General features: G+C 43.9%; 1 protein-coding gene across 1 annotated transcript in view; it reads right to left on the bottom strand.

Annotated features, from left to right (window-relative positions):
- Positions 1–17,217, bottom strand: part of SLC12A7 (solute carrier family 12 member 7) — a 352,177-nt gene extending 334,960 nt beyond the window's left edge. The window contains exon 1 of the mRNA XM_075826873.1: positions 16,842–17,217. Within this exon, the coding sequence (XP_075682988.1) occupies positions 16,842–16,971 (130 nt within the window). The 5' untranslated portion in view covers positions 16,972–17,217. The remainder of the gene's footprint in view (positions 1–16,841) is intronic.
- Between the last annotated feature and the right edge of the window lie 564 nt (positions 17,218–17,781).

The raw sequence follows: 17,781 nt of genomic DNA, 5'->3' as shown, positions 1-17,781 counted from the left end.
TTTTAGTCACCACGCCACCTAAAAATAGAATAAAAACTGATCAAAAAGCTGCATGCACCCCAAGAAAACTACAATGAATTCCTCAAGGGGTCTAGTTTCCAAAATGGGGTCACTTTTGAGGGGGTTTCCAATGTTTTGGCACCACAGGACCTCTTCAAACCGGACACTGTGCCTAATAAAAAAAAGAGGCCTCATAATCCACTAGGTGCTCTTTGCTTCGGAGGCCGGTGCTTCAGTCCATTACCGTACTAGGGCCACATGTGGGATATTTCTCAAAACTGCAGAATATGGGCAATACGTATTAAGTTGCATTTCTCTGGTAAAACCTTTTGCGTTATAGAAAAAAAAAAATGGTATAAAAAGGATTTTCTAACAAAAATAAACATGTAAATTTCACCTCTACTTTGCTCTAAATTCCTGTGAAACACCTAAAGAGTTCATAAACTTTCTAAATGTTGTTGTGAACACTTTGAGGGGTCTAGTTTCTAAAATGGGGTGTCTAATATATAGGCCCCTCAAAGCAACTTCAGAACTGAACTGGAGCCTAAAAAAAAATAAAAATGAGGCAATACTTCGCTTCTCCTAATGAGCATTGCCTACTCTAAGACGACCCCAGTTTTGACCGTTTGTATAAACGGAGACCCCTATTAGACCGTTTCAGTGCCCGGTTTTCCCAAGCATACACCCCCGAGAAGTGTATTTCTATTGAGGAGTCCTTGGTACATTTTAAAGGGAGGCTTCAATTCCGCCAGTACCTGCCAGGTAGGAGGGCAAGGTACGGCGTGAAGATGTACAAGCTGTGCGAGTGCATCAGGGTATACCTACAAATTTAGGATATATGAAGGGAAGGACACCAGAATGCCCCCCCCCCTTACTGGGTCATTCCAGGGGCGCTGCTGTGTGGTGGGAATAAAGGGAGCGATATCCAGAGGTATTGGTAAGTTCAGTTTATTTGAACAAGTTAGCCAACTTGTTCAAATAAACTGAACTTACCAATACCTCTGGATATCGCTCCCTTTATTCCCACCACACAGCAGCGCCCCTGGAATGATCCAACTTTTTCTCCTGCAACTATCCCTACTCAAGCGGTCCCTTCTGGTCACCGACTCGGATCTGGCAGCAGCACTGTGGCTTATATTTACATGCCTTAAAAACTCTTTTTCCAGGTGAGCAATTTTCTTGCCGCACTGTCTCACCTTTACCAATTGATCTGCACAAGGTGGCGCCGTGGTTTTTTCTTTTTATTTATCCCCCCCCTTACTGGGAGTTAATGCAAAAATTGTGTGGGATTTGGTGCACCCACTGCTGGACCAGGGTTACCAACTCTACCTGGATAATTTTTATACCAGCGTCCCACTCTTCAAGTGCCTCGCTTCCAGAAGTCCTGCGGCATGCGGCACTGCTAGAAGAAATCCGAGAGGCCTCCCTAAGACTCTGCATGGGCAAATACTCAGAAGGGGTGAGAGCAGGGCACATTCTAGCAGCAACATATTGTGTGTCACGTACAAGGACAAAAGAGTTGTCACACCAGTACCCATGTACCTGTACAAGGTACTAGTACAGAGACCCCCAAACCAGACTGCATCCTGGACTACAATAGGTACATGGGAGGGGTGGACTTAGTCAGATCAAGTCCTGAAGCCCTACAGCGCCATGCGGTGTGGTATAAGAAGCTGGCCGTGCACATCATACTGATGGCATTGTACAATAAGTACGTGCTACGTCGATGTGCAGGCCAGACGGGAACTTTCCGGGAATTTGAAGAGGTGGTTATCAAGAAACTAATTTTTAGGGACCAAGAAGGGGGGGCACCCAGTACTTCTGGAAACGGGGCCACACGCATCGTACCAGGGCAACACTTTCCAGGAGATGTTCCCCAAACTGGCAAGAAAGGAAAAAGTCAAGAGGTACAAAGTCTGCTATAAGAAGGGGATAAAGGATGACACAATATATCAATGTGACACGTGTCCCGAAAAACTAAGGCTCCGTATGAAAGAGTGCTTCAAAATGAATCATACAGCCTTTGATTTTTAATCTACCACAATTTTACTTACCCTGATGCACTCCGCACATCTTATCCCCCTCATCTTTCCCTTCTGAGCCCAGCCGTGTGCCCAGGCAGCTGATAACAGCCACATTGAGGGTATTGCCATACCCGTGAGAACCCACATTACAGTTTATGGGGTGTATGTCCCGGTAAAAATGTTCACTAAACCTCTAGATGAATGCCTTAAGGGGTGCAGTTTTTAAAACAGGGACACTTCTTGGGGGTTTCAACTGTACTGGTACCTCAGGGGCTTCTGCATACATGACTTCGCACCAGAAAATCCCCAGTAGGCCAAATGGTGGTCCTTTCCTTCCGAGCCCTCCCATGGGCCCAAACGTCAGTTTATCACCACAAATTGGGCATTGCTGCACTCAGGACAAATTGGGCAACAGAATGGGGTATTTTATTTCTTGTGAAAATAAGATATTTGGAGCTAAAACTACATATTATTGGAAAAAAAATTATATATTTTTAAATTCCCAGCCCAATTCAGATAAGTTCTGTAAAGAAACTATGGGGTCTAAATGGTCACATTAGCAGTCAATTAATTCCTTGAGGGGTGTAGTTTCCAAAATGGGGTCACTTCTGGTGGGTTTCCATTGCTTTGATACCTCTGGGGCTCTGAAAATGCGACATGGCACCCGAAAACCAATCCAGCAAAATCTGCACTCCAAAGAACACACAGCGCTCTGAGGCCACCCATGGGCCCAAACGGCTGTTTATCGCCACAAATGGGGTATTGCTGCACTCAAGACAAATTGGGCAACAAAATTGAGTATTTTGTGCCCTGTGAAAATAAGACATTTTTATCAAAAATGACATCTTATTGGAAAAAATGTCATTTTTTTTAATTTCACAGCCCAATTCAAATACGTGCTGTGTAAAAACTGTGGGGGTCAAAATGGTAACAACAACCATAAATTAATTCCTTGAGGGGTGTAGTTTCCGAAATGGGGTCACTATTGGGGGATTCATACTGTTTTGGCACCTCAACACCTCTTCAAACCTGGCATGCTGCCTAAAATATATTCTAATAAAATAGAGGCCTCAAAATGCACTAGGTGCTTCTTTGCTTCTGCGGTCTGTGTTTTAGTCCACGAGCACACTAGAGACAGATGTGGGACATTTCTAAAAACTGCAGAATCTGGACAATACATATTTAGTAGTGTTTCTATGGTAAAACCTTCTCTGTTACAGAAAAAAAATTGAATACAATTAAAATTCAGCAAGAAAAATTACATTTGCAAATTTCACCTCTACTTTGCTTTAATTTCTGTGAAATGCCTGAAGGGTTAAATAAACTTTCTAAATGCCGTTTTGAATACTTTGAGGGGTCTAGTTTTGAAAATGGGGTGTTTTATGGGGTTTTCTAATACATAGGCCCCTCAAAGCCACTTCAGAACTGAACAGGTACCTTAAAAAAAAAAAAAAGGCTTTTGAAATTTTCTTAATATGAGAAATTGCTGTTTATGTTCTAAGCCTTGTAACGTCCAAGAAAAATAAAAGAATGTTCAAAAAACGATGCCAATCTAAAGTAGACATATGGGAAATGTGAACTAGTAACTATTTTGGGTGGTATAACCGTCTGTTCTACAAGCAGATGCATTTAAATTCTGAAAAATGCTATTTTTTAGAAATTTTCTCTAAATTTTGCAATTTTTCACCAATAAACACTAAATAGATCGTCCAAATTTTACCACCAACATAAAGCCCAATGTGTCATGAGAAAACAAATCTCAGAATCGCTTGGATAGGTTTAAGCATTCCGACGTTATTACCACATAAAGTGAAATATCTCAGATTTGAAAAATGGGCTCTGAGCCTTAAAGGAACAGTGTCATGGCAAATAATTTTTTTTATATGTTAAAGATGTTAGTGCTTTAATAAAAACGTTTTTATTCGTTTGTGTTTTACTTTTTCTTATTTTTACACTTTTTCTTCCCTATGGGGGCTGCCATTTTTTGTTCCATTTCTGTGTGTGTCGATTAACGACACACACAGACATGGAGTACGGCAGCCACAGTCCCATAGGGACTGTGAACGGCTCCCGTCCCATTCACGTCCGTGTACGGCGTCTGTGTGGGAACTGCGCATGCGCCGCTCCCACACAGTCCTATTCGAAATTGGCGCCGTCCGGCGCCATTTTCCTGTGGACCGGAAGTCGCGGCCGGACTGTAATATTACTACTTCCGGTCGCGGCTTCCGGACTTGTGCACATGGAACAGCGGCAGCAAAGGGAGCGGACGGGCCGGAGGGAGCCGCGGCGGCAGGAGCAGGTAAGACATTTCAATGTATGTTAGTGTTTGTGTGTGTTTACTACTGTATGTAAACCTACTACACTGTGGGTTACCTCAAAAAATGGCGACACACAGTGTAGGAGGTTAAACCTTTCAAACCCCTCGTTTATCCCGGCACTAGCCAGGATAAAGGAGGGGGGGATGCTGAGAGCTCACTAGAGCGAGGGCTTTTAACCCAATGTTGCAATGCTGCAATTTTGGGAACTAGCTCCATCTAGTGACCAAAAATGGGTAGTATTATAAATTAGAATTAATTTATAATATTTCCTGACTATTTCCTGACTCGTGAAAAAAATAAAAAAAATTTGAACCATGTTTAATCACCCACACACTAAATGTTTAATTTTTAAAAAAAAAACATGTTTTTCGGGGAACACCATGCCTTTAAGGCCAAAACAAGGCTGCGTCTTTAAGGGGTTAACCCTTTTTCTTTTACTTTTTGGGTACATCACAATGCTTTAGAAAATTATATCCTTTTTCAAAAAAAAATTCATGGACCTAGCCGATTTTCACTGACATCTTATTAGGTCCTGCCTTCGGCATTGCCTAAAAGGCTTACATATATGGCTAACCAGGAGGCTATTATTAGGCTTCATGGTTGCCATAGCAACCATCAGCACCCCGCGATGGCTTGCAGGGGGGCCAATTGGGTACAGAGGGAGCCCAGGTGCGTGAAAGGGTTAAATGACGTAGTCAATTCAGCGTCATCTATATAATCTAAACGAAAGGAAATTTTTGGACAAATTTACGTACTTTAGAAAAACAGACCGGAAGAAAGTGCTGCCTGTCCAGCATAACTTGGAGTCTGTTGACCTGCGATCCCAGGAGCCATATAGGCATCAAGCTCGGGCTCTTTTGGAAAGTGCCATGGGACAGCCCCCAAATAAGCTGGTAGATCAAGGTTTATGTCTGGTACAGCTGGTAAAAATGAAGCAAAACAGAGTCACCTACTGAAGTCAGGACATAAAAGGACACATATGCCAATGATTTTCTAGTCGGGGTCTCTTAAGTCCTCCTGCGTGGGGAGTTCCACCGATCCTCCATGACTAGATAGCTTAAATAGGTATTCAACTTTGAACAAACTTTGCATAAATTGAAATAGCATGGGTACGTTCACACAGGGTGGATACGCTGTGTAAAAATGTACACAGCACATTGACCCTGGACCCCACAGGGAATTCTGGCCAGAAAAAAAACCACACCAAAATTATGGTGGAGGATTTTTTGGCCACAATGTCTGCTGCTGAAAACAGCACGTAAGAAAAAAATAAAAATAAAGTCTATACTTACCCATAGCCATGACAGTCACATGGCATGAAATGTCATCCCTGGAGGCCGGACTGGACGCAGAGCGATGTGGGTAAGTGCGATAAAAAAAAATTCTGAGATGAAATCTTTGCAGCTAAATCCCAGCTTTTCCTCCACTAAAATCGCAACATCTATTTGTTGCGGGTTCTGCCTCCCCATTGAAAACAGAAAACCAGTGATTCCAAAGATTAAATTAAAATGCTGCGGATAAAAAAAACAAAAAAACGCAGGTAATTTATGAGCGTTTTTTCGGCTGGTTTTTATTCAGTGTGTAGATGAGATTTGGTCAAATCTCATCCACTTTGCTGATACTGTAATAGGCTGCGGATTTTCCACAATTAAATCTGTTGCGGAAAATCCGCAATATTTACGCTGTGTGTGAACCCGGCCTATAAGCAAATAGAAGAAACTTTTTCATATAGCTTATTAGAGAAAAATTCCTCTTCCTCTACTTATCAGGCTTTTCCCCCATCCTAAACTGTTCACTCACTCTGATCAGGTTACAGTTGCCCATGTTCTCGATTGTACTGCTGCAGCATATATACACTACCGTTCAAAAGTTTGGGGTCACCCAGACAATTTTGTGTTTTCCATGAAAACTCACACTTATATTTATCAAATGAGTTGCAAAATGACTAGAAAATATAGTCACGACATTGACAAGGTTAGAAATAATGATTTTTATTTCAAATAATAATTTTCTCCTTCAAACTTTGCTTTCGTCAAAGAATGCTCCATTTGCAGCAATTACAGCATTGCAGACCTTTGGCATTCTAGCTGTTAATTTGCTGAGGTAATCGGGAGAAATTTCACCCCATGCTTCCAGAAGCCCCTCCCACAAGTTGGATTGGCTTGATGGGCACTTCTTGCGTACCATACGGTCAAGCTGCTCCCACAACAGCTCTATGGGGTTGAGATCTGGTGACTGCGCTGGCCACTCCATTACAGATAGAATACCAGCTGCCTGCTTCTTCCCTAAATAGTTCTTGCATAATTTGGAGGTGTGCTTTGGGTCATTGTCCTGTTGTAGGATGAAATTGGCTCCAATCAAGCGCTGTCCACAGGGTATGGCATGGCGTTGCAAAATGGAGTGATAGCCTTCCTTATTCAAAATCCCTTTTACCTTGTACAAATCTCCCACTTTACGGCACTCTTTCAGCATCTTTTCAGTTGTTCTGCATCTCACAAATGTTCTTCTGTGTGATCCAAACACCTCAAACTTCGATTCGTCTGTCCATAACACTTTTTTCCAATCTTCCTCTGTCCAATGTCTGTGTGCTTTTGCCCATATTAATCTTTTCCTTTTATTAGCCAGTCTCAGATATGGCTTTTTCTTTGCCACTCTGCCCTGAAGGCAAGCATCCCGGAGTCGCCTCTTCACTGTAGACGTTGACACTGGCGTTTTGCGGGTACTATTTAATGAAGCTGCCAGTTGAGGACCTGTGAGACGTCTATTTCTCAAACCAGAGACTCTAATGTACTTGTCTTGTTGCTCAGTTGTGCAGCGGGGCCTCCCACTTCTCTTTCTACTCTGGTTAGAGCCTGTGTGTGCTGTCCTCTGAAGGGAGTAGTACACACCGTTGTAGGAAATCTTCAGTTTCTTGGCAATTTCTCGCATGGAATAGCCTTCATTTCTAAGAACAAGAATAGACTGTCGAGTTTCACATGAAAGCTCTCTTTTTCTAGCCATTTTGAGAGTTTAATCGAACCCACAAATGTAATGATCCAGATTCTCAACTAGCTCAAAGGAAGGTCAGTTTTATAGCTCCTCTAAACAGCAAAACGGTTTACAGCGGTGCTAACAATTGCACAAGGGATTTCAAGTGTTTTCTAATCATCCATTAGCCTTCTAACACAGTTACCAAACACAATGTACCATTAGAACACTGGAGTGATGGTTGTTGGAAATGGGCCTCTATACACCTATGTAGATATTGCATTAAAAACCAGACGTTTGCTGCTAGAATAGTCATTTAGCACATTAACAGTGTATAGAGTGTATTTTTGATTAATTTAATGTTATCTTCATTGAAAAAAAAAAAACAAACTGTGCTTTTCTTGCAAAAATAAGGAAATTTCTAAGTGACCCTAAACTTTTGAACGGTAGTGTGTGTGTGTATATATAATATATATATATATATATATATATATTAGATAGAGATAGGAGAGTAGGATTCCCCTTCTCTGTGGGTTTAATGTATAGAAGATATGATAGCAGTAAGGCCGATTTTCCCGGCCGGTTTGCATCCGTTCCTATTCCGTTCTGGGCTGTTTTTACCGGCCGATTTGGACCCGATTTGCATCTGTTTTTTTCCCTGTCCGTTTTAAAATCGGATGAATTTCATTTAAATTTGTTGCCACACACAGCCCCCTGTAGGTAATGCCACATAGCCCCCTGTAGGTAATGCCACACAGCCCCCTGCAGGTAACGCCACCCATCCCCCCCACATTCCAGGAGAAGTCACTGACTTCAATGTCCATATATGGACAATGTAGTCACTGACTTCTCCTGGAGAGGAATTCCCTGCCACAGGTCGGGAATTCCGCTTCAGAAGTGAGTGACGTCACTGTGTCCATATATGGACAGTGTAGTCACGCACTTCTCCTGTAGCGGAATCCCCGGCCATAGAGTCGGGGATTCCGCTGCAGAAGTGAGTGACGTCACTGTGTCCATATATGGACAGTGTAGTCACGCACTTCTCCTGTAGCGGAATCCCCACGCCATAGAGTCGGGGATTCCGCTGCAGAAGTGAGTGACGTCACTGTGTCCATATATGGACAGTGTAGTCACTCACTTCTCCTGTAGCGGAATCCCCAATCCCCGGCCGGGGATTGGGGATTTCGACTCCTACAGGGAGCAAAAAAAGACCCTCCTCCTCCTCCTCACATGCACTCTGCGCTGTGAGGAGGAGAGAGTGCACGAGCGATGGTAGATCCGGCCATCACTCGGGACACATTCCGGTGATGGTTGTGTATTACCCGGCCCCATAGACTTCTATGCGAGCCGGGCGGCCAGGTACCCGGCCGAAAATAGGGCATGTCCCATTTTTTGACAGCCGGTTTTCCCGGCCCGTCAAAAAATCGGTTGCCTGAATAGCGCCATTAGGGGTCTATTGTTCCTAATGCAGCCGGGTGACGGCCGATTTATGAACGGCCGGCACCCGGCCGGGAAACCCTGTCGTGTGAATTCCGCCTTAAGCTGCACCATTTGGCTCAGAGAAAATTGAGAAATAGAAACAGAGGGCAAAACTGCTTAAAAAAAAGAAAGTGGAATACAAGTCATGATAGTCAGAAATAGTATTATTCCTCATGTACACACATAATAGCTTATTCTGAATAGTCATCTCAAAGTATAAATGTGTTTTAAATGGACACTTTTCAAACAATCTAATAGTATACCTGATATAGAACAACTTTGTAATGTACTTACTGTTAAAATGTAGTTTTATTAATGCACATTCTGTATAAAGTTACTGCCACTTGGTGTCTCCCTTCCTGTAATCTGCTGTGCCTTGCAAAATCCATCCCTAGTCAGAGCAGAATTGACTAACTGCAGACAGTGGGGTGTGTCGGTTCACTGCCTGCCTATACAAGTTTATGGAGAGGGGAGCAGGAGGTGGAAGCCGTGAGAGAAAGACTCTGCTAATACAAGTCTATGGAGAGAGCAAGCAGGAGCAGAGTAAAAATGACGTGCTGTAGCTTCCCAGTAAGGGTATGTTCACACGGTTAACAAAAAACAGCTGAAAATACGGAGCTGTTTTCAAGGGAAAACCGCTCCTGATTTTCAGCCATTTTTTAACCCCTTCCCGACATTTGACGTATCCATAAGCCAAAGTCGGGTAGGGGGAAGTATGGAACGGGCTCACGGAGTGAACCTGCTCCATGCGATGCCGGTGTCGGCTGAAGGTTACAGCTGACACTTCAGAGTAACAAGCTGAGTCACGCTCTAGCGCGATCCCGCTCGTTTAACTCGTTAAATGCCGAGGTCAATATCTATCACAGCATTTAAATCGTTTATGTAAAAAAAAAAAAACCTTTTCCCATTTTCCCCCTAGAGCATAGTGGTAAAACAAAGCATAATTGCTAATCGCCACATCTGTAAAAGTCTGAACTATTACAATATATCATTATTTAACACGCACGGTGAACGCCGTAAAAAAAATAAATAAATAAAAAGTCATCAAAACGTTGCATGTACCCCAAAACTGTATCATTAAAAACTACAGCTTATCCCACAAAAAATAAGCCCCAATACCAGTTAATCGACAGAAAAATAAAAAAAGTTATGGCTCATTTTATTTTTTACAGTTAGGTTTTTACTTGTAAAAGTAGTAAAATATAGAAAAAAACTATATATATTTGGTATCGCCGTAATCGTAATGACCGGCAGAATAAAGTCAACATGTTGTTTTAATTGCCCAGTGAATTCCGTAAAAAAACGGCGCACAAAAAACAATGGAGGAATCGCTGTTTTTTTCATTTTCTACCCCACAAATATTTTTTTTCCCGTTTCCTAGTACATTATACGGCAAAATAAATGGTTTCTACCAAAAACTACAACTCATCCCGCAAAAACCAAGCCCTCATAGGACTATATAGGACGGAAAAAAAAAAAGTTATGGCTTTTGGAAGGTGGGGAGGAAAAAACGAATATGAAAATCTGAAAAAGGGCAGCGGCGGGAGGGGGTTAAGCAACTAGCATTTTTTACAACAGTTTTTTGGAGCTGTTTTTCTATTGAATAAATGAAAAAACTGCTCCAAAAACGGCTCAAGAAGTGACATGCACTTCTTACGGGGCATCTTTTTCTGCTCCTTTATTTGAAAATGAGGCGTAAAATAACGCCCCATTGGAACAGAACGCCGTTTTTCCCTATGAAATCAATGGGCAGATGTTGTGCTTTCCGATATTTCAGCCGTTTTTCAGGACTTTTACGGCCCAAAAAACAGCTGAAAATAGCCCGTGTGAACATACCCTTAGGCCTTATTCACACGGACGTCGCACGGACCTACAGTATGTTAGTGAATGGGGCCGTTCAGACTGTCAGTGAATTTCACGCAGAGTATGTGCGCTGCGTAAAACTCATGGCATGTCGTATACTTGCCCGTGTCAATGTGCGCGTGCAAATCGCGCACGGAAGCACTTCCGGTGCCGCACGTGATTCGTGCAACAGTAATAAAAAGAATGAATGAAAACAGAAAAGCACCATGTGCTTTTCTGTTTGTAAATATACATACAGAGTGTCATAATGATGCTGGCTGCGCGAAAATGACAGATACGCACCATATACAGATGCCACACGGAGCTTTTGCGCGCGCAAAACGCAGCCTTGTTTGCATGCGCAAAACGGACACGTCCATGTGAATAAGGCCTAAGTGTTATTTCTCACCCCAGTACTGGATTCTCAGCTACACCTCTCATTACGGCTATTTAATCTCCTCCATGCTGTTGCAGCTTTCATATATGTGATAGAGGGAGATAGGAGAGCAGGATACAAGTCATAATAGCCAGAACTATTATACCTCATTTACATGCATATGACTGCTTATTCTAAAAAGTTACATCAGATTAAGAATTAAGGGGTTCTAAACAGTCAGCTTCCTCTAATCTTGCCATACATGTGAAATTAGACATCCCTTTAAAGCGATTTTCCAGGTTTATGCAAATAAACGTGATCAGGGTACGATCAAAAGTTATCAATGTTCTAAAATATTTAAATTCCTCACCATTTTCAAGAACTCGGCACGGCTGCATGTTTGGGGGGGTTGTGTGGCAGGGTACATACGCGCGTGCGTGCAGCGGTTTTAGTTTTTTTGGAGCGAGTGTGTGTGTGTGTGTGTGTGTGTGTGTGGGGGGGGGGGGGGGGGGGGTTTGTTGGAGAGAGCGCTCCATAATGCGCCAGAATTATTAGTATTTCTGCCGCATTCTAGTTTCCGTCCCAGTTCATTGACCTCTAGATTCTTTTGCGGCGCAGGGGAAAAAGACAGCCTTCTACTGTAGGTGAGTATTAGTATTTTTATTTTTCATATTCCGAACTTAAACATTTATTATTTTGCAAGTTCCGCTGGATCTACTGGACTACATTGTAGATTCGTTAGACTACTGCGATGAGCTACATTTTTTTTTTTAAATAAATTAAAAAAAAAAAAAAAAAAGGTTAAAGAGGCTCTGTCACCAGATTTTGCAACCCCTATCTCCTATTGCAGCAGATCGGCGCTGCAATGGAGATAAGAGTAACGTGTTTTTTTTTTTGTTTTTTTTTTTTTTTTAAAACTAGCATTTTTGGCCAAGTTATGACCATTTTTATATTTATGCAAATGAGGCTTTCTTAAGTACAACTGGGCGTGTTTAACGTTAAAGTACAACTGGGCGTGTATTGTGTGTGTAACATCTGGGCGTTTTTACTTCTTTTACTAGCTGGGCGTTGTGAATAGAAGTGTATGATGCTGACGAATCAGCATCATCCACTTCTCTTCGTTACCACCCAGCTTCTGGCAGTGCACAGACACAGCGTATTCTCGAGAGATCACGCTGTGACGTCACTTCCTGCCCCAGGTCCTGCATCGTGTTGGACGAGCGAGGACACATCGGCACCAGAGGCTACATTTGATTCTGCAGCAGCATCGGCGTTTGCAGGTAAGTCGATGTAGCTACTTACCTGCAAACGCTGATGCTGCTGCAGAATCAACTGTAGCCTCTGGTGCCGATGTGTCCTCGCTCGTCCAACACGATGCAGGACCTGGGGCAGGAAGTGACGTCACAGCGTGATCTCTCGAGAACACGCTGTGTGTCTGTGCACTGCCAGAAGCTGGGTGGTAACGAAGAGAAGTGGATGATGCTGATTCGTCAGCATCATACACTCCCATTCACAACGCCCAGCTAGTAAAAGTAGTAAAAACGCCCCGATGTACACACACACACAATACACGCCCAGTTGGACTTAAGAAAGGCTCATTTGCATAAATATAAAAATGGTCATAACTTGGCCAAAAATGCTTGTTTTTGTTTAAAAAAAAAACAAACGTTACTCTTATCTACATTGCAGCGCCGATCTACTGCAATAGGAGATAGGGGTTGCAAAATCTGGTGACAGAGCCTCTTTAAGGAGGGTCATGTGGGGGTGTTTTTATTTCAATAAAAAAAAATATTTTCTTATGTCTGTTTTTTAATGCTTTATTAGCGTCTTAGTAACGGCAGTTGTCTGTTTGACGACATCCATTACTAAGGCGGGGCATAGTGTGAGCCAATAAAAAGGCTAGCAGTAACCCCCCCATTATTTCCCTGCTACCCACCGCCACCAGGGGTATCAGGAAGAGCTGGGTACAATCCAGTACCCGACCATCTGTAGTGATGGCTAGGCACTGGGGCGGCCGCAGGCTGACATTACGAGGCTGGGAATGGCCAAAAACAGTCTCCCTTCCCTCCCTGGTAATGCTAGACGGAAGCTGCTTTATTGTATCTGGCTGGTTATGAAAAATGGGAAGGACCACATATCGGTTTTTTTTTCCATTTACGAAAATGACGTGGGGTCCCCTCATTTTCATAACCAGCCAGATACAACACAGCAGCAGTAGGCTGGCATTACCAGGGTGGGAAGGGCCACTGTTTTTGGCCATTCCCAAACTAATGATACCAGCCTGCAGCCGCCCCGGTAACCGACCATTTCTACAGATGGTCGGGTACTGGATTATAACCGGCTCTTCCAGATACCCCTGGTGGCGGTGGGTACTGGGCTAATAATGGGGGGGGGGGGGGGGGGTTATTGCTATCCTTTTTACTGGCTAATACTAAAGTATTTTAGTACAGAGACATAACTCCCTATTCACACAGAGATTTTTGGTGCAGAAACCGCATCGGAATCAGCACCATAAAACCCCCGAAATCACCCATTGATTCCAATGTGATGTAGAGGCATCTTTCTCCCGGGCAGATTTGGCCACTCGTGGGAGAAAAAAAAAAAAAAAGTGGAGTGTCCTTTCTTGGCACAGCTTCCGCCTCTAACCTCCTATTGAAATTAATAGGAAACCCGCAGCACTCGTTTCCAAGCGTTCTTTGCCAGCAAAAAACGGACAAAAAGTGCAGAAAGGAATTCTGAGGCAGATTTTGTTTTTTTCTGCCTGCAAAAAAACTGTGTGAACAGGGCCTAAGGGTATGTGCACAAGTAGTGACCAAAAACGTCTGAAAATATGGAGCTGTTTTCAAGGGAAAACAGCCCCTGATTTTCAGACGTTTTTTGAGCAACTCGCGTTTTTCGTGCCGTTTTCGCTGCGTTTTTTACGTCCGTTTTTGGAGCTGTTTTCATTGGAGTCTGAGAAAACGGCTCCAAAAACGTCCAAAGAAGTGTCCTGCACTTCTTTTGACGAGGCTGTAATTTTACGCGTCGTCTTTTGACAGCTGTCAAACGACGACGCGTAAATGACAGGTCGTCGGCACAGTACGTCGGCAAACCCATTCAAATGAATGGGCAGATGTTTGCCGACGTATTGGAGCCGTATTTTCAGACGTAAAAGGAGGCATAATACACCTCGTTTACGTCTGAAAATAGGTCGTGTGAACCCAGCCTAAGGGCAGATTCAGATGAACGTTGCGTTTTTGCGAGCGCAAACAACGCGGCGTTTTGCGCGCGCAAAAACCACTTGACAGCTGCGTGTGTCATCCGTGTATGATGCGCGGCTGCGTGATTTTCGCGCAGCCGCCATCATAGAGATGAGGCTAGTCGACGCCCGTCACTGTCCAAGGTGCTGACAGAGCTAACTGATCGGCAGTAACTCTTTCAGCACCCTCGAATGGCGAACACAATATCGAGAAACCTGTTAAAAAAAAAAAGAAAAAGTTCGTACTTACCGAGAACTTCCCTCCCGGCCGTTGCCTTGGTGACGTGCCTCTCTTGACATCGGGCCCCACCTCCCTGGATGACGCGGCAATCCATGTGACCGCTGCAGCCTGTGCTTGGCCTGTGATTGGCCGGAGCTGTCACTGGGACTGAATTGTCATCCCGGGAGGTCAGACTCGAGGAAGAAGTCGGGAGTTATCGGTAAGTCAGAACTTAGTTTTTTTTTTACAGGTTCATGTATATTGGGATCGGAAGTCACTGTCCAGGGTGCTGAAACAGTTTAACTCTTTCAGCACCCTGGACAGTGACTTTCTCCTGACGCCGCGTACCGGAAATTTTTTTGCCTGGTTCGGCCAAAACGAGTTCGGCCGAACCCGGTGAAGTTCAGTTCGGTTGTCCGGGTTCGCTCATCTCAAAGACACTCCGTTTGGATGTTTGGAAACAGAAAAGCACGTGGTGCTTTTCAGTTTACATTCATCCTTTTGACAGCTGGTGCGCTGTTTCAGTCGGTTCGCACGGAAGTGCTTCCGTGCGACCTGCGTGGTTTTCACGCACCCATTGACTTCAATGGGTGCGTGATGCGCGGAGATATTGAGCATGTCGCGCTTTTTGCGCAGCTGACAAACGCTGCGCAAAAAGCACGGACTGTCTGTACTGCCCCATAGACTTGTATTGGTCTGTGCGTGGCGCGTGAAAACCACGCGGCACGCACGGACCCAATACACGTTCGTGTGAATCCCCCCTAAGAGTTTAAACACAGAATGCGGTTTTGCCGCATTTTTCCCACGTGGCCGAAAAGCACATGGAAAAATGCATGCGTTTCTACGGCAATTTTTTAGATGCGGTTTTCGGCCGTGCAGCAAAAACGTGGCAAAATGGCACTGTCTAAATACACCCTTACAAAATACATTTTTGATTGAAATAAAAACTCCCTCACACAACCCTCGGTAACCATTTTATTTAAAAAAAACATAGACATAGAGCGACATAGTCCAAAAGGTTCGGCGGAACCTTCAAAACAAAAAAATTAAGTTACTAATATGAAAGAAAAAAAAAAAAAGCAAAAAAAAAAAAAGGACTACAGCGGACATCTGTCTTCTGCCCTTTTTAAAACACAGGCGTTTTTCACATGTTTTTTGCACGTTTTTGGTGTGTTCTACAGCTTCTGCCAGCTACATTGTACAATCTCTACAAAAATGGCAGTTGGAGAGTGGTTGACAATTTGAAGACACCTTTTCCGGGGGTAAGTCTCCCTCCTACATTTGCAGCAGCTGTGAATCAGGTCCCTTGCTGTAATTCTGGGAAGTGCTCCCTCTGGTGGCCAACATAGGAGAACATGTCAATTTATTATTTATTTTGTAATACTTTACACTTTGAAGGAAAAATAAAACAAATACACAAAAAAAAAAACTAAGAAAATATAATAAAAATAAAGTAACTTGTTTGAATTTTTTTTTCATTTGCGACATTGCTATTAAGGCCGAGTTCACACGTCTCGGATTTGACGCAGATTTTACCCTTTGCAATGCAAAAGGGTGAGAGCTGCATCAAAACCGCAACAAAATCTGCGACAAATCCGTGACGTGTGAACTCAGCCTAATAAATAAAATGGCTTAAAAAAAATAAAAAAATAAAAAAAAAGTCCTAAAAAACACTTGCATTTCAAAATCTGCCACAAAAATCTGGAGGGAGTTTTGAGGTAAATTTTTGGCAAAAACACATGTGTAAACAAATTCTGAGCAGTTCCCATTTGTGCTGCCCGAGTCCCGTCGGTGATTCGTGGACATGTCCTATCTTTCCACTGATCGGAGAGTGACTGACCCCGATTAACCCTCGAAAGGGAATGGAGTCTGTGAAAACTATCAGGTGGCACTCGGATGCCGTGAAAAAAAAAAAAGGCACTTGGTCGTGTGCAAGAGGGCTAAATAAAAACACAAGTGAATACTACATATTGTCAGAACGGGACCCAACGCAGATGTGAACAGAGCCTAACGCTGTTGCTTTAGAGAAAGAGTCAAATATACTAAAATATGTTTGTATTGATGCAAAGCATCGTGCGGACATTCGGAAGAGATCAGCATTGCCAAAACCGCTGTTCTCCACCTCAAACACCACATCGTGTGAACAGCAATAACACATAAATCAATACAGTGCAAATGTCTGTGAGGCTGGATATGCAACTGACAGAGCGGCCGAGGCGTGGCCTGCCCGTGACGTCACACCCCAGTCAGGTGAAACCGTGTGCCCACAGAGGGGTTCCTCACCGATGAGACGTCACTGGGTACTGTCCCCTTCATTGTTCAGTCAGACATGCCACTTCACAGGGTGTTTACACACAACTCATTCTCGTGCGCTTACCCAATAAGGACTCCTCGCTATGATACTTCGGCCCATTGCCAATCCTCTCTTCCTGGCCCGCAGCCTCGGCGTCTCGCTCCCCAGCATCCTCCTGTTGCTCCACTGGGACGACAGTAAAGTTAGTGGGCATGCTGACGGCGTCAGGCAGCAAGAAACACCTGTCCTGCACGAGCGCCCTCCTTCTGGCGGTCACTTGCCAAGTAAACGCAACTCAGAAGCGAAGGGTCAGCTTGAGGGTGTTCTCCTCTCCGCCCAGGTTACTCTCCGCCCTTGTCATCCTGTATATCAGATAAGAAGGGGTTGAACTAAGAGGGGGGGAGCGAGCTCAGTATCTCAGATAACGAGCTAGAACTTGACGGTCATCGCCGCCCGACCAGTGGAGAGGGGCGTGTCTAGTGTTTGCCGCCATTGACGTTTGAAAAAGATCTTCCCTCGTTCACCTCATCGCAGCTTCAGGAGAAGTGGGATCACTAGATGTACATATGCACTTGTCACCCATGACACCATGCAGTGTCCATGTCCTACTGCCATAGAGTGCACATGTACGGTATAGTACTCATAAATAACCCATATACATGACTCACCTTTCAACTATCCCAAAGAGGGATAACGTATGAAGCGCGCCACAGCAATTTTTTTAACGTTAAAGGGGTTTTCCCATCAGAGACATTTATGACGTATCCATAGGATATGCCATAAATGTCAAATAGATGCGGGCCGCACCTCTGGGTCCTGCATCTGTCTAGAACGAGGCCCCCTAAATCCCGTTCTAGCTTTTTCTGCTCACGTTGCCTCCCGGCCACTTCCTGATTACATGGTCGGGAGTTATGGAAACAGCGTAGCTTAGTGAGTTACGCTGTTTCCGGAACTCCCGACCATGTAATCAGGAAGTGGCCGGTAGTCAGCGTGGGCACAAAAAGCTAGAACTGTGTTTATGGGG

The sequence above is a fragment of the Rhinoderma darwinii genome, chromosome 5 (genome assembly GCF_050947455.1).
Source record: "Rhinoderma darwinii isolate aRhiDar2 chromosome 5, aRhiDar2.hap1, whole genome shotgun sequence".
Taxonomy (NCBI): domain Eukaryota; kingdom Metazoa; phylum Chordata; class Amphibia; order Anura; family Rhinodermatidae; genus Rhinoderma; species Rhinoderma darwinii.
Note: the sequence above shows the minus strand (reverse complement) of the source record. Positions and strands in the feature narration are given on the sequence as shown.